Here is an 18,013-nt window from a genome sequence, read left to right as displayed (position 1 = left end):
CCCCCCATGTCTGCATGGGCTTCCTCTGGAAACTCCAGTTTCCTCCCACAGTCCAAAGATATGCAGGTTAGGTAGATTGGCCATGTTAAAGTGACCATAATGTTCAGGGATGTGCAGGCTCAGCAAATTACCTCTGGGAAATGCAAGGTTACAGAGATAAAGTGGCCAGAGATGGCGAGGGTGGGATGGGGGTGCCAGGATAGGATGGTTTTTGGAGAGTTGGTATAGATTTTATAGGTGAAATGACCTGCTTCCATACTGTAGGGATTCCATGGATATCTCCACATTTGACTTTATGATGGAGGGAGGATTAGATTAGATTACCTACATGTGGAAACAGGCCCTTCGGCCCAACAGGTCCACACCGACCCTCCGAAGAGTGACCCACCCAGACCCATTATTTCTCTCTGACTAATGCACCTAACACTATGGGCAATTTAGCATGGCCAATTCACCTAACCTGCACATCTTTGGACTATGGGAGGAAACTGGAGCACCCGGAGGAAACCCACGCAGACACGGGGAGAATGTGCAAACTCTGCATGACCCTAGTGCTGTGAGGCCGCTAAGCCACTGTGCCGTCCCTTGATGAAACAGCTGAAGATAGTTAAATCTCGTACAAATTCCTGCAGAACTCTTGCAGAAATATCTGATGGTTGACCTCCAACAACCACAACTTGTGTTAGGTGTTACCCTAACCAGCACAGATTGTTCCCCTTCATTCTCATTGACTCCAGTCTTGCTGGAGTTCCTTGATTTCCATTCTCGGCAAATACTGTTTGTTGTCAAGGGTAATCTCCCTTAATTCCTCTCTTGTATCGTGCATTTTGGATCGTGACTGTAACCCAAACTGAACATTAGTGAGCATGTAATTGCAAAGTAAGCACTGCTAGTTTGTATTCTTGACAAACCCTCAATCACTTTGCTGATGACCGAGCAGACTTCAGGGTGATAATTAGCTGGGTTGGATTTGTCCCGTATTTTTTGTGGAAAGAACATATCTTGGAAATTTTCTACATTCTGGGGTAAATGACTTGGCATGTGTATTGGAATAACTTGGGGTGCAACTAATCCTGGAGTATGAGTTGTTAGTACTGTTGCTAGAATGTTGTCAGAGCCACAGCCTTTGCAGTGGTCAATGCTATCAGCCATGAAGTGAGACAAATCAAATTGACTGAAGGTTGGCGCAGCTGTGATGCCATTTTCCTCACAGCTCTGCTTTAGAGTTGCTGCTGGCAATCTGATTGCTAGTATGATTGGATGTTTTTGGGAGGTTTGATCATATAATGCATGTTAATGATTTGCAACAGTTGAGTTTACAATGTAACATTAGGTCTCATGTTAAATGTTTTCTTCAAGCTGTTCTTTTACATATCTGCTAAGTCTGAAGTATTTTTCAAGCATTAAGCACAAAGAATGTTTCAAATGTTTCCACCCTCTCAATCTAACAACAGTGTACATTTCCAAGTTTCACTCTGACCCTTTAATTACAAAGAACTTTTTAACCAAAATTCTTTGAAACATTATGTGAAATACATTAATACCTTCAAAAGAAGCCCCTCACTTTCCTTGCATTGCCATCTCCTTTCATTGGAGGGATGCTGCCAGCAGGGCAGCCAGCCCAAGCATTCGCCATCAAAATGGTATATAAGAAAGAGTTGGGAGATGATAAAGTCTTTTGGAAGTCAAAGTTACTTCAATTACTCACAAAATTTCCAAGGTCTAATTTTGATAAATCTGTGCATCCAGTTTATATTGTCCAGTGGCAGGAAATAAATTTTACCCTCTGTGCAAATAAAACCTTAATTTCATCCGGATTATCATTGTGTGCTCTGTAACCGGTTTACAAAGTATGTTTTTATCCTGGACAAGCATGAGATCTTTATCAAATTGGATATTCCAAATATCATGCACAGAAATTATTGATTCAAATCAAGTCAAGCATGCCAAATGAATAGCCTAACAGGAATCTTTGAAGAGATTTTTCACTCCTACTTTGGCAGGGAATTGAGGTGAACAGGCACTAAGAAATTTTCAGCCTGGCTGCTGGTATACTGGCTTTCTTATTCCATGCCACAGCCCTACCCAGGGGCGTTTTCCTGGAGATGTGACAGTATCCCCCACTACAAGACTGACAGCCAAAGAAAGCTCTACAAAGATCAATTAAAGGATGTTGACTCTGATTGTCCATTCATATTCAGGTCTCCCAGATGTGTTTTGGGAGACAGCAGCTAAACTGTCTCCCAATGACAGATCAGGCTGCCAAAGCTCTAAGACTTAGAGGCCCTTATAGGCCATCTGGAATCAAGCATGAGCTACCCTGTGGAAGAGTTCTCTCCTGCACAGCAATGATGGTTAGGTCGCTGAATCTTATTTTTTCCTGTAGTATTGAAAAAGTATTGGCGAGTGAGTGTCACCATTTTGGAATGCCCTTTCCTTCACTTACCCAACATAGCACCCTGCTACTGCTTTCAAGCTGCAGAACAAGCTCTCCAGATTTAACAGTCAGCCCTCTAGCAACTGATTATTCCATCCAGAGAATTGCTCCCCAGATAGTGAGAACTTCTGGACCCAATTTCAGCCTAACATCAGCATTCAGATAGCGTCAGGAAAATCCTGCTCTTGTATCTTGGCTACCTAAGTATCAGAAACATCTAATTCTCTGATATTGGATCTGTCCTTCCTCAAGTTGTGCCTAATTACTAACATAATATTACCTACCAAGAGTCATTAAATTTGTACTCAACTCACTATTGACCCCAGTCCATAAATATGAAAGTCCTACCAAGTTGGCGAATTGCACAGCAATGTTTCAACTCACTCTAGTGATTTGATCTCTCCTGAGTTTCTCCTTTTTTTGCTTTGCAGAGGGAAATCAAGGTCTCATACTATTTATTATTTCAGTAGCCTATCGTAGCCTAAGTTTGAGTAGGTTTTTCAAAATCTTGTAAAATACTGAGACAAGTGTACAATACAACAACGAATGGCACCTCCTGGGATCTTAAATTTGAAAGAAATCTTAGTCTTTTGGGTCTTGACACTGACTGCAGTCTAGCATGTCCTCTGAGAAATTTTCCACTTGAATTGTTGTGGTGTAGAAGGTAAACTTGCTGCGAAGGATCTCTGTGGTTTCCTTCAACACAGACTGAGCATCCACGTTCTCCTCTGTAATGATAAGAGCACAATTAATGGAAAGGCAGTCTGTAGTTGTTTCAATCTGCAGGTTCCTCTGGTTGCCTCATCAAACTCCATTTTAAAGTAATAGTTCACATTTCTTTGAAGACATAACCTCATCCAAAGAACTGTTAAATGATATTAATCTGATTATTCTGTTGATGCTAAAAAGGAATCCTCCCTTTTATCATCTCTTATTTGGCAAAGTGTTGAATAGAAAAAATGGGGATGTAATTATACTAAACAGTTAGGACACAGTTGTCTTTACATTTCTGGTTACCATATTATAAAAGAGACATATTGCTCTGGAGATTTTACTAATTGTGTTGTTAGGGCTTGAAAATTGAGGAAAGATTGGATAGGTTGGAATTATTTTGCTTTGAACAGAGGAGGCTGAGATGTGACTTCAGTCCAAGTGTACAAAATAATTTAAGGTTTGGATAAAGAGGACAGGGAAGACCTGTTTACCTGAACAGAGAAGTCAATTACCAGGGGGACAAAATGAGAAGTCAATTACCAGGGGGATCAGAAAACATGATGGGATATGAGGAAAAGCCTTCTCACCCAATGGGTGGTGAATGTCTGGATAGTGTTTGTGGCAGAAATTCTCAACTCATTCAGAAGTAACATGGATCCTTCTTTTAACTTACCCATTCATGGCATGTGAGTGTCAACAGTGACCAGCAATTTATTGCCTGTTCTTAGTTACCTTTGAGAAGATGATGATGAACAGCCTTCTTGGATCACTGCAGTCCTTGTGCTGTAGGTAAACCCACAATGCCCTCAGAGAGGGAATTCCAGGATTTTGACCCAGTAACACTGAAGGAACACCATGTCAGGATGTTAAGTAGCTCAGAGGACAACTTGTAAGTGGCAAGGTGCCCTTATATCTGCTGCATTGTCCTTCTAGATGGAAGTGGTCATAGACTTGGAAGGTGTTGTCTAAGGATCATTGGTAAATTTCAACATTGCAACTTGAAGATAGTACACATTGCTGCTACTGAGCTTTAGTGGATGCTTTTGGAAGCAGTGCCAGTCAAGCTAGCTGCTTTGTCCTGGATGGAATCAAGCTTCTTGAGTATTGTTTGAGCTGCCCTCAACCAGGCAAGTGGGGAGTATTCCATCACACACCTGACATGTGCCTTGCTTTGTGGACAGGCTTTGGGAAATCAGGAGGTAAGTTACTTGCCGCAGTATTCCTTGCCTTTGACATGCTCTTGTAGCCACTGTGCTTAAATAGCAAGTTCAGTTGAGTTTCTAGTCAATAGTAACTCAAAGGATATTGATAATTCAGTGACAGTAACACCAACAGTCAATGGTTATATTGTGCCTTATTAGACATAGACATTGTCCGACATTTGTGTACTACAAATCTTACTTGACAATTGTCAATCCAAGCCTGAATACTGTTCAGATCTTGTTACATTTGAACATGGATTGCTTCCATATCTAAAAGTCATGAGTGGTGCTGAACAATGTACAATTATTAGTGAACATTCCATTTCTGGCCTTAAGATGGAGGGAAGATCAATCATGATTCAGCTGAATATCGTTGGGCCTAGAACACAACTTTGAAGAACTCCTGCAGAGATATCCTGGAGCTGAGGTGAAAAATCTACAATTTTACATATGCAAGCACATCCTTCATCTCTGCTGTTCTGAAGCTAGCAGGTTCATCCAAACCAATGTTGACAAGAAAACAAATAACAAGACTGGTCGCATACAGTATGGTCACATACTGATAAATGTCTAATACAAAGATAATGTTAAATGGTCATACAGTGTGATAATAGCATTACTCACCAATAGCAATATGAACAGAAAGCACAGGCTGGTTTAATGTCAAGGCCCAAAGCTGGAGACCATGCATGGCTTTCACTCCTTTAATAGAGAGAAGAACCTCCTTCACTGAATTGAAGTCCATTCCTTTTGGGGTACCTAAACAATGGAAGTAGGATTTGTTTCATTTATTTCAAAGAAAAAGATTTGTTAAAAATAATACAAAGACATTTTCAATCATAATATTCTTCTCAAAAAATTGAATCCTAAAACATCCTTGTCTTCTAAAATGATTGCAACATTAGATTTCTGACGCCAGCACCTTGTTTTGATTGAACCTATTAACAAGCTCACTGTGAAAAGTCTTCATTTTATCAGCACTTAATGAATTATTTTACTGTTCTTACATTTACACAGATAATAGTGTTAGCATTTATGGACATTTCTTTACTTCACCAAATATCAGTGTATCATAACTATTAGCAGACTTACTTTCTGAAGCACTAGGAGCCCCTTTTGTTTTAGATATTCTCAAAACAGTAATGTTTGAATGCTGACCAATAATTATTTGAGCAAATCAAACAGTTTATAGAATTTCACTCAACTCTGTCCCCATAAAGAGAAATTAGAAAACTGGTTGTTCTGGTCCAGTCAGTAGACAAAAAAATGTCCAATGTGGTTATTTTTATGTTAGCATGAACTCAGTGGCAGCACCTCTAGCACCACACTCCATCATCTCCAACACTAGCATTTTGAGCAAACAATCCATTGTTTGTAATGTCATGAGTGTTGGTGCTAAGCATTTCTAATATTGTATATTGTTTGAATTATTATTTTTAATTTATCTGGTTTATTTACTGTCTTGTATTGACATAAATCTCTGTTTGAACAAAATATTTACTCAACCATTTCTCTGATATTTTGAACCTATCCACAGTCTTCAACTTTTAATCAGTTATGAAATAGAGCCATAATCCACAAAGAACCAGACGCACTTATCTTCATTAGAAAGAGACAGTTGGTATGTTTAGCTTGAGGGCAAACACTCCACAGCATAGGCAAAAAAATGAGGAGGGAGGCTTCTATAAAGTACCGCAGCCAGCATGGAGATTGAAACCAAGTCATTGGCTTTATTCAGTTACTGAGTCCCGAGTGTTTCAACACGTGGTGTGGCAAGATGAGAAGCATTCTGCGATATTTTCAATAAGCAGCATTTCTTTTCCTGATCTTTGAGGCTGTGCCATTCTTCAGATTCTAGAGCCTTGGACTATTATTGAAGATAGTACCTGTTAACACTAAGCACACCTTGGAACTGTACATGTGCAAGTTTTTAGGCTTCCAATTGCGCACACATGTGGAGATTTGCCACCATGCATGCATCATATTCATCAAATGTGATGTTTATGAGCAATCAATTCAACTGAGAAAAGGTGGGTGTGCCATGAAATTGTTTGTTTCGTCAAATGTGCTTTGACATTGAAAAGCTTGGAACCACTGACCTGGTCAACTGAGCCATCCAAATCCATTGTAATCCATGATAACATATGTGCAAACAATGTAGATTGGTGAATGTGTTTTATTGATTGTAAAGAGCTTCAAAATGACTAGTGGTCTCGAAATGTGGTACATAAATATAAGCTTTTCTTTCCTTTCTAAGCAAGCATTAATGTCCCTGCTACATATTTTTAATTGATGATCTAATTAAGGATGGGTTGGGAATGTTTAAATAGATTATATTTCTCCAAGAGCATTGCATTCAATTATGTCCTACCTTCCATAAGTACACGAAAGACGTCCTTTAAGATAGTTATAGTGGAACCCAGGACAAAAATGGAGAAAAAGAATGTAGAGATAGGATCTGCGACTTTATAAGCAGGCTTAAATTGGGAAAAAAAGCAAAGAGATTAGTTAGCATATTTATGTTAAAAAGACATTAAGAATTTTTAGTTAAAATTATATTAAAATGTCTATACCCCATAGACAAAAGCCAGTGTGGATTCATGCATTTCTTTTCAGTTTCATGATACAACTGTAACATGGACTGTACAATTAATTTTCTCTCCACTTCTCCTGAAACATGTGTTCTCTGAGATACTGGTAGCTCTGGGATAATGCATGTTTTGGCAGTGTGATTTGGCTATAGCATTGCTGAAGAATTTAAGGAACAGTATTTTGGAGAACGCTTACCTCGATTGGCAATAGCGCAATTTCAACTGGGATCGGATTACAAGCTTCATTCTGTGCTTGCGCCAATGTGCAAGCTGAAATCTTCAAGCTGTTCTGCACATGCGCTAGCATTCTTGCCTTTTTTTTAGATTTCCTACAGTGTGAAAACAGGCCCTTTGGCCCATCAACTGATCCTTCGAAGAGCAACCCACCCAGCCCCATGCCCCTATATTTACCCCTTCACCTAACACTACGGGCATTCACCTAACTGGCACATTTTTGGACTGTGGGAGGAAACTAGAGCACCCAGAGGAAACCCATGCAGACACGGGGAGAATGTGCAAACTCCACACAGGCAGGTGGAAATTGAACCCGGGTCTCTGGCGCTGTGAGGCAGCAGTGCTAACCACTGAGCCACCGCGCCACCCACATGTGCTAGTGTCTGTGCATGCGCGATATTGGTACCAGTCTTTGAGGCATTCTGTGCATGCACTGATGTCAGTGAGAGGTACTGTACAGAGAGCAGTTTTCTTACATTGTTCAAATGTATTGGGTTAAATTTACCTTTGTATTGTTAATAAATATGATTTCAACCTTTATTCGGACTGTGCTATACTTTGAGTTCAAATTTTGGGTGAGTTTTGAGCAATTGAGAGTGATATTTTTTGCTGGTCTGCCTCTAACCCCACTTTTCCCATTGGCTCTATTATTTCTATTAAGTGACGTTTCACTGCAACACACCTATGGCATTATCGGAGAATTATCTGTATTTAGCCACGTGTCTGCTTCTCACATGTACGATTGTTTATAGTAACTATTGGTAGAGGAGAAAGTGAGGACTCCGGATGCTGGAGATCACAGCTGAAGATGTGTTGCTGGAAAAGCGCAGCAGGTCAGGCAGCATCCAAGGAACAGGAGAATCGATGTTTTGGGCATCAGCCCTTAAGGGCTGATGCCCGAAACATCGATTCTCCTGTTCCTTGGATGCTGCCTGACCTGCTGCGCTTTTCCAGCAACACATCTTCAGCAGTATTGGTAGGCTAATTGATCACAGGGAGCATCAGAGTTCGGGCTATTGTCAAATATGATTTGACATATCATTTGCACATATCATTCTAGCATGACCCATTAAATAGCTGATCAGTGCTGCCTGCTTTTCTTAATCTAGCAGACATCAAACAATGTATCATTAATCAGGGATTAAATCAAAGACTCTTCTGCTCATTTATTTTGATTTAATGGTTCAGCAAATTTGCTGAACTATTGACTGAAACGGGTTATATTAATTCTCTTTACAGCTCGATAATAATTCATTACTATTGATGTAAGATGTAAATTAAGTAGTGAATTCACTATTTCTTATTAACTGAAAAATACTCTACAAAGTGATAAACATCTTGATGTTCTATTTTCATTATTCAGGTGCCATGTAGTTTACAACTATCTCCATGAACAGAGGTTTGTCTGCTTTTATTGGAGGCTAAAGCCAGTGACAGACAAAAGCAATATAGCTTTCTCGAATGTTTGGAAGGCAGTGAGTTCAATTATGGAGGACCATGTCTATTTTTCTCCCAGGAACATCCATCACCTCTCTAGCTTCCAGTTTCGGCTTGAGGTAATGAATAGCAATTAGATGTGCCAGACAATGGCCATCAACAACGAGAGAGAATCTAATAATCTCCCCTTGATATTCAACGGCATTTCACTGGAATTCCCTCTAAGCCACAATCCCATCTGTTCTTTCGCCATCACTTGGTTGGAATCCTAGAATTGCCTTCCTAAAAGCATTGTGTGTACCCACATTACATAACAAAGAACAGTATGGCACAGAAATAAGCCTTTCGAGCCACCATGCCTGCACCAACAGATGTTGCCTTTCTAAACTAAAAGCCTGTTGCCTCTACTTGGTCCATATTCCTCTATTCCCTGACTATTCACGTATCTATCAAGATGCCTCTTGAACATTACCATTGTATCTGCTTCTAACATCTCTTCGGGCAGCATTTACTACCCTCCGTGTGAAAAAATAAACCTGCCTCGCACATCTCTTTTAAATTTACCCCCCCCCCAACTTAAACAGAGTACTGACATCCCTTGAAGAGAGACTCCAACTACTTTTCTATGTCTCTCAAAATTATGTAAACTTCTATGAGGTTTCCCCTCCAATTCTAACATTCAAGTGAACTTAAACCAAGTTTGTCCTACCTTGGGAGGTATTGGAACAGGCATAAAAGTGCAAAATTTTCCTGGTCCAAATGAATAGCATCCCAGGCTACTGTGGAAACCGCAGAGGCTCTGACACAAATTAAAATTCCTCTCTGGCCACGAGGGAAGTGCCAGAGGACTTGAGGACAGCTAATGTGGTTGCATTTTTCAAGGGTCGTAAAGATGACCCAGGAAATTACAGACTAATGAGTCTCATGTCAGTGGTATGGAAACTAATGGAGAAAATCCTGAAGGATAGAATTAATATCCACTTGGAAAGGCACGGGTTGATTAGGGATAGTCAGCATGTCGTTGTCAGAGGGAGTTCATGCCTAACAAAGTTATTAGAATTTTTCACTAATGTGATCAAGTACGTGAGAGAGAAGAGGTATGAAATAACTCCACAGCTGGTATTCCGTCACCAAGTTTGTTAGAGAACCCTTAACACTGATCCAGCTTAATCAGAGCCAGCTCTCAGACTGAACAGAAGCTGTCAGCTAGGGCACCCAGATTGGACCAGATTAAGAGACCCAATCAAGGAATTTATATTCAATGAGGTCTACCTGGCTTACTTAGGTACATTCACTACATCCCTCCCCCTCTAGGAACAAGGATATAGGTTTTTTTTGTAGCTACACCTGGGGCATTTTAGCACTAGATCAAGTTCCTCTAACTCTACCTCTGCTATAAGTGGCATGTAACGTGCAGCTGTCTCCTCCACCCAGAGCATCTCAAGAAATTTATTCTCCTCTTCAGGTGGCAAAGTCCTCAAGGCAGCAACAGCTGCCCCATCCAACTCAGATTCCAAGGTATCTGGTTGATGGACAGGAAGAACCTATGGGTTCTCAAACAGTCAGAAAGGCAGTGGAGGAGCCAGGTACATGTTGCCAGGTACATTGTCTGCAAGCTTGCAGATTTCATAAGGGCCACCTGCTTGTTCAAAGCTGTCATACCTACTTGAACTTTACACGTCACTGGACCTGACCTCACATCGACCATGCCTTTTACCTATGCAGGGCCTCGGTAGGGGTTACTATTCCAAACTTTGTCCCCTGAAGTAAACTGTCTCTCTTGCTTTATAGAGTCTTACGTCTGGCCTGAACATTCCTGATGCCAATTCACACTTGCCCCCCAGATCCAGGAAGATCAGATTTAGCCGGGTGCAGAGACTCCTCCCTTAGCAGCTCTGCTGGAAATATCCCTGCAGTATGAGGGATGGTCTTATAGTCAAATATGAATCAGGAAAATTTTCTATCCAGTGAAATTGTAAACTGTTCCTTTAACCCCGCCTTCAGATTTGGACTAGTCTTTCTGTGAGACCTTTGGATGATGGATGCTATGGAACTGTCCAACTATAATGAATACCATTTGACTTTAGGAAATACTCAAATTCCCTGCTGGCAAACAACTATCTGTGACCAACACTGTTGGGAGTCCCTGTATTGTAAAAAGGTGCGCAAAGTTTTTCTATCATTGTCCAAGTGTTTCACAAAACCTCTTTGAGTGGGCATCCGCAATGACTAAGGACATCCAGCTCAGGAAAGGACTTGCATAGTCAATGTGTAACCAAGTCCAGAGTTTATTTGCTCAATTCCTACGAATGTAGAGAAGCTGGTGATGGCAATATTTGTCCTTGTTGGCACACTGGGCACTGCCCCACCAATGTGGCTATATCTGCATCCAATCCTGGACCCTGGCCACCAAATATAACTTCTTTCCAACATCTACATTTTGGAAACCAATGGATAACCCTTGTGGAATTCAGCCAGTATCTGGCAGTGATCTTTGCTCATGACAATCCCGTTGCTCCTCATAATAACTTGCTGTCCTCCACTATGATCTGATCTCTCCAGGGTAGGTTATGCCTTGCAAACCTTATTTGAGATGGTGACCAAACAGATGGATGACAGTAAAGTGGTTGATGTGGCATATAGGGATTTCAGTAAGGCATTTGATAAGGTTCCCCATGATAGGCTATTGCACAAAATATAGAGGCATGGGATTGAGGGTGATTTAGCAGTTTGGATCAGAGATTGGCTTGCTAAAAGAAGACAGAGTTTGGTAGTTGATGGGAAATGTTCATCCTGGAGTTCAGTTACTAGTAGTGGACCACAAGGACCTGTTCTAGGCCCACTGCTGTTTGTCATTTTTATAAATGACCTAGCTGAGACAGTAGAAGGATGGGTTATTAAATTTGTGGATGACACTAAGTCAGTGGAGTTGTGAATAATGCTGAATGTTGTTGCAGGTTATAGAGGGACATGGATAAGCTACAGAGTTGGACTGAGAGGTGAAATGGAGTTTAATGTGGAAGTGTGTGTGGTGATTCACTTTGGAAGGAGCAACAGGAATAAAGAATACTGGGCTAATAGTAAGATTCTTGGTAGTGCAGATGAGCAGAGAGATCTCAGTGTCCATGTACATTGATCCCTGAAAGTTGCCACCCAGGTTGATAGGATTGTTAAGAAGGCATACGGTGTGTTAGCTTTTTTGGTAGAGGGATTGAGTTTTGGAGCCATGAGGTCATGCTGCAGTTGCACTTGAAGTATCGTGTACAGTTCTGGTCACCACTTCATAGGAAGGATGTGGACACCGTGAAAAGGATTCAGAGGAAATTTATTCTGATGTTGCCCTGTATGGAGGGAAGGTCTTATGAGGATGGGCTGAGGGACTTGACGCTGTTTTCATCAGATAGAAAAGGTTGAAGAGTGACTTAATTCAGGTATACAAGATAATCAGAGGGTTAGATCGGGTGGACAGTGAGAACCTTTTTCCTCGAACAGTGATGGCTCGCACGAGGGGACATAGCTTTAAATTGAGGAGTTAAAAATCACACAACACCAGGTTATAGTCCAACAGGTTTATTTGGAAGCACAAGGTTTCGGAGCGCTGCTCCTTCATCAGGTGATTGATCCACAATCACCTGATGAAGGAGCAGCACTTCGAAACCTAGTGCTTCCAAATAAACCTGTTAGACTATAATCTGGTGTTGTGTGATTTTTAACTTTGTATACCCCAGTCCAACACTGCCATCTCCAAATCACTAAAGTGAGAGGTGATAGATATAGGATAGATGTCAGAGGTAGTTTCTTTACTCAGTAGTAGGGGTGTGGAATGCACTGCCTGTGACAGTAACAGACTTGTCAACTTCAAGGGCATTTCAATGGTCATTGAATAAACATATATATGAAAATGGAATAGTGTAGGATAGATGGGCTTCAGATTGGTTTCACAGGTCAGCGCAACATCGAGGGCTGAAGAGCCTATACTGTGCTGTAATGTCTTATGTTCTATCTTGCCTCACATTAAAAAAATTTATTCGCACACACTTTGTGGTAATGAACCCACTGTCATTGTCAGTCATTATGTTTAAGGTTCACTAGAACCATAAATAGAACATGAGTGTAAACTTGAACTTATGGTAAGTCTCTCAGCTCTCCAGTGTTTTTTTAGACTGTAGCCCCTTGCTCTCACTTCCAGCTCATCAGACCCGCTGTCTTAACCAACCATATACAAGAACATGGTGGCACGGTGGCACAGTGGTTAGCACTGCTGCCTCACAGCGCCAGAGACCCGGGTTCAATTCCCGCCTCAGGCGACTGACTGTGTGGAGTTTGCACGTTCTCCCCGTGTCTGCGTGGGTTTCCTCCGGGTGCTCCGGTTTCCTCCCACAGTCCAAAAGATGTGCAGGTCAGGTGAATTGGCCATGCTAAATTGCCCATAGTGTTAGGTAAGGGGTAGATGTAGGGGTATGGGTGGGTTACGCTTCGGCGGGGCGGTGTGGACTTGTTGGGCCGAAGGGCCTGTTTCCACACTGTAAGTAATCTAATCTAAACAACCTTCATGAGGCACAGCGATCAAAACTAAAGCAATTGAAGCTTTATTTCCTCTCCTTTAAATTCCAACCCCTTTGAGATAAAGGCCAATGTTGTGTTATCCTATTTTAATTACTTTTCACAACTGTGTACTTAGCTTTTAATGATTTTCTAAATACATTTGTTCTCAGTTGTTTCTTTCTCACCAATGAAACATCAATATGTTTCATTGATGTATAAAAATGCAATCTTCCAGAGAGATTTAACATTGAAAGTACTAAAAAGAAACTTATAATTTCTTTGTGCTCTTTTATAGTGCAATGGTTAACATGATCACTGTACATACTTGTGATTGCGAGCTTACCAGAGATGTTAATGCATTTAAAATAGTTTGTTAACTTCATTAAATTAACCAACAGAAATTGAATGCTAATACAGTAGCGCCTCGACTTACGAACTTAATCCGTTCCGAGACCCGGTTCGCGAACTGAATCAATTTTTCCCACTATTCGGATAGTGTAAGAATGTTTGGACGGCTGTTCACAGCACACTCGCCAAAGACGAACTGAATGAGATCACGCAGGACCCGAGAGCTTTTGCGTTCAACAAGCGCGTAGCAAAGCAGAACATTGAAACCACGTGGTCGCACACGGACTTTTTGCGTTCGTACCTTGAATTTCACATGTACGTTGAAGCAAAATTTTACATAAAATCCTGTTCGTAAACCAATTTGTACATGAACGGGGTTGTTCATATGTCGAGGCGCTATTGTATATTAAGGAGCCATCTCAAAGAACTGGAATCCTCAAATATTTTAAACCACATCCAATGATACAGTTTGATATTGTATCATGAAATAAACATCATTAATTAAAATACATATAAAAGAATTATTAGAATACCACAGTAACCTTAAAGAAGATGACTGTAGCCGCCACAAACACTCCGATGCTCTGAAACAAATCTCCAATAACATGCACAAAGGCAGCTCTCACACTGGTGTTGCCTAGATGATTTTGTTGGGAAGAATTTTCATCAACTGTATTGTTTTCTAACTCCTCGTAACCAAATGCGCGACCATGGCTATGGGAAGGATTCGACTGATGAAGTAACACAGCCATTCTGCAACACAAATAATTGTGGTGACAAAATTTATCAAATGTCTTTTTTATTCTCAAGGACTTTGGTGGATTAAAGTTAAGTTGCTTCAGCATTTGTAGCTTTAATAGCCTACAAATAATTCCAGTATAGTATCATAAACATGACCCAATGGTCGCAAGTTTGATACTTTGAGACATCATAGCTGTGTTTATTTATTTAACACATTCTTTGCTTGACTATTCAATTTATCAAACTAAATTGAATCATTTAAACTATTGAATCATTTCTATGGCATTTATAGAGTCATAGAGTCATAGAGAAGTACAGCATGGAAACACACTCTTCGGTCCAACCCGTCCATGCCGACTAGGTACCCCAACCCAATCTAGTCCCACCTGCCAGCACCCGGCCCATATCCCTCCAAACCCTTCCTATTCATATACCCATCCAAATGCCTTTTAAATGTTGCAATTGTACCAGCCTCCACCACATCCTCTGGCAGCTCATTCCATACACGTATCACCTTCTGCGTGAAAAAGTTGCCCCTTAGGTCTCTTTTATATCTTTCCCCTCTCACCCTAAACCTATGCCCTCTAGTTCTGAACTCCCCAACCCCAGGGAAAAGACTTTGTCTATTTACCCTATCCATGCTCCTCATAATTTTGTAAACCTCTATAAGGTCACCCCTCAACCTCCGACGCTTCAGGGAAAATAGCCCCAGCCTGTTCTCCCTGTAGGCTCAGATCCTCCAACCCTGGCAACATCCTTGTAAATCTTTTCTGAACCCTTTCAAGTTTCACAACATCTTTCCGACAGGAAGGAGACCAGAATTGCATGCAATATTCCAACAGTGACCTAACCAATGTCCTGTACAGTCGCAACATGACCTCCCAACTCCTAGACTCAATACTCTGACCAATAAAGGAAAGCATACTAAAAGCCTTCTTCACTATCCTATCTACCTGCGACTCCACTTTCAAGGAGCTATGAACCTGTATTCCAAGGTCTCTTTGTTCAGCAACAGTCCGTAGGACCTTACCATTAAGTGTATAAGTCCTGCTAAGATTTGCTTTCCCAAAATGCAGCACCTTGCATTTATCTGAATTAAACTCCATCTGCCACTTCTCAGCCCATTGGCCCATCTGGCCCATTTGTCTATATTTCACTGCTAATAAAAATGTTGCATCATTATTAGTCTCATATGTCTGTAGCCCACTCACAGGGTGTTCATTAAATAGCTGGGGAAATCATAGTTAAATTAACATTCTGAAACGTGGTAGTTTTTATATATTGCAACCTCCTGTTATTCCTCATGCATAACTGGATGTGACCCACTTTCTGACCGTTGAAGCAAATCCTGTTGAAGTTGCAATAGAAGTGGAACAGTGATTGATTTGTGGGGGAGGTTTTGTATATTCTTAAAGGCAATACATTCAGACTTGTAGACATTTACAGCATGGCCTCTCTGGCCATCTGGCCTATCAGTCTGCAATAGTCAACAAAGATATGACTGCACTAATCCCATGTTACAAGCTCTTAGCTCATAGGGCTGGAGGCTACCTCGATGCAGGTGAATATCAAAATAGTGTTTTAGTATTACGGGTTTCTGGCCAAACCACCCTTTCAGGTGATGAGTTTAGGTAATGGTTAAAAAGCCTTCTCTCCTCAATATCCCTCTTAGCCTTGTACCTCTTACCTTAAATCTATGCCCTCCTAGTAATTTACCCAACTACTAATTGGAAGAACATCTTTCTATGTCCCCTTTCTGTGCTCCTCAATCTTATACAACTTGGTGAATTCTCCTCTCAACTTTTGCTGCACCAAAGGAAACTAATCCTAGCCTTTCCAATCTTTCTTCAAATGTCAGCCCCTTCAGCCATACAGCATCCTGAAAAGTCCTCTCTACATCCTCTTTAGTGTAGTCACATCCTTTCCATAATTCAGTGAGCAGAATTGCATGGAGTAGTTTGTTTCATGTGGTTCGAGCATAACCTCTCTGCTCTCGCATTCAATGCCATGGCTAAAAAGGCAAGTATCCCATTTGTCTTCTTAACTCCTAATCTACCTGCCTTCAGGAATCTGAAGATATACACATCAAGGTCACTCTGATCTTCAGCCATTACAAGGTCCTACCATTCATCATGTAATCATTTTCTTGTTAGTCCTCCCTCACACTTTCCAGGTTGAATTCCATTTGCCACTGCTGTACCCAGCTGACTAATCTGTTGATATCCTTCTGCAGTTTATAGCTATCCTCCTCACTATTTATTCTTGTATCACGCACAAATTTCTTGATCACGACCCCAACCTTTAAGTCTCAATTAGTATTGTACACCAAAACAGCACTGAGTCCTTCAAAACTCCACTGGATACAGACTTCCAGTCACAAGATCATCTGTCTACGCTCAACCTCTGCTTCCTGCCTCACAGCCAATTTTGGATCCAACATGCCTTGGATCCCATGGCTTCTTGTTTTCTTAACCAGTGTGCCATGAGTGATTTTATCAAAAGCCTTGCATAGACCACATCAAATGCATTACCCTTCTTCCCTTAAATTTATGTTGACTATCCCTGATTAATATATGTCTCTCCATGAATGGATGTATTTTGTCTCAGAATTCTTCCTAATAGCTTCCAAAGCACCAAGATTAGACCTTTCTCTTTCTATTAAAGAGATAATGTCAGCAAGCCTTTGGCAACTCACCTCTCATGAGTAAGTATCAGAAAATTATTGCCAGGGTACTTAATATCTCTTCCCTTGCCATCCTCAATAATCAGACTGGGATAGGTTTCATGCAGACCTGTGGATCTAACCACCTTTAAGGCTGCTAAACCCATTATTATTCTCTCTCTCTTTCTCTCTCTCTCTCTCTCTCTCTGTTAATTTCTTCCAATACTTCATAGTCCTTTACCCTGACATGGATCATTCTTTTACATAGTTAGAAAACTCAAAATATTCTATGAGGACTGCACACATATCTTCTGGGTCCTCACATAGATGACTTTAAGATTCATATGGGCCTTGCTCTTTCTCTAATTATTTATATATATATTTTAAAAGTTCTTTTATTCTAAGTTCCAAGAAAACGTAAGCAAAAAATTCTAAGAAATTTAGAAATAGCAGACTTCAAATAATTTCTGGGGAATCAACACCAAAACAATCTCACAGATAATAATGCAGCATGTTACAACAAGCTTCACATTTAAAGAACCAAATCATTATCAAATTGAGAGTTATTTGGACATTACCTGTACACCTTACAGGAACTTGGATAATGTGGGGTTCAACTGAGATATAAAGGACATGAAGGTGTGGGTTACACCCTGACCTGTGATGCATGAGTTGATCTCAGTACAAATACTAATACTGGATACAACCTTTCAAACTAAGGAGGACAAGAGGAAAAATATAGGGTTCCAATTCCTGATTCCTGTAATTATGAGGTGGATGCCACATGCAGAGAGATTAGGCTTTTTGAAATAAACTTGCAACATAGAACAGAGAACATAGAAAAATACAGCGCAGTATAGGCCCTTCGGCCCTCGATGTTGCGCCGACCGAAGCCTACCTAACCTACACTAGCCCAATAACCTCCATATGCTTGTCCAATGCCCGCTTAAATGACCAGAAAGAGGGAGAGTCCACCACTGCTACTGGCAGGGCATTCCATGAACTCACAACCCGCTGAGTAAAATATTTACCCCTAGCATCTGTCCTATACCTACCACCCCTTAATTTAAAGCTGTGTCCCCTAGTAACAGCTGACTCCATA

General features: G+C 40.8%; 1 protein-coding gene across 1 annotated transcript in view; it reads right to left on the bottom strand.

Annotated features, from left to right (window-relative positions):
* Nucleotides 1–71: 71 nt before the first annotated feature.
* slc30a2 (solute carrier family 30 member 2) overlaps nucleotides 72–18,013 on the bottom strand; it is a 131,113-nt gene continuing 113,171 nt past the window's right edge. The window contains exons 5-8 of the mRNA XM_072557727.1: nucleotides 14,051–14,261; nucleotides 6,725–6,830; nucleotides 4,978–5,112; nucleotides 72–3,165 (exon numbers count right to left, since the gene is read on the bottom strand). Coding sequence (XP_072413828.1) covers nucleotides 3,020–3,165; nucleotides 4,978–5,112; nucleotides 6,725–6,830; nucleotides 14,051–14,261 — 598 coding nt within the window. The 3' untranslated portion in view covers nucleotides 72–3,019. The remainder of the gene's footprint in view (nucleotides 3,166–4,977; nucleotides 5,113–6,724; nucleotides 6,831–14,050; nucleotides 14,262–18,013) is intronic.

The sequence above is a fragment of the Chiloscyllium punctatum genome, chromosome 3, assembly GCF_047496795.1.
Source record: "Chiloscyllium punctatum isolate Juve2018m chromosome 3, sChiPun1.3, whole genome shotgun sequence".
Taxonomy (NCBI): domain Eukaryota; kingdom Metazoa; phylum Chordata; class Chondrichthyes; order Orectolobiformes; family Hemiscylliidae; genus Chiloscyllium; species Chiloscyllium punctatum.
The sequence above is the reverse complement of the archived record's forward strand: the minus strand, read 5'-3'. Positions and strand labels throughout refer to the sequence as shown.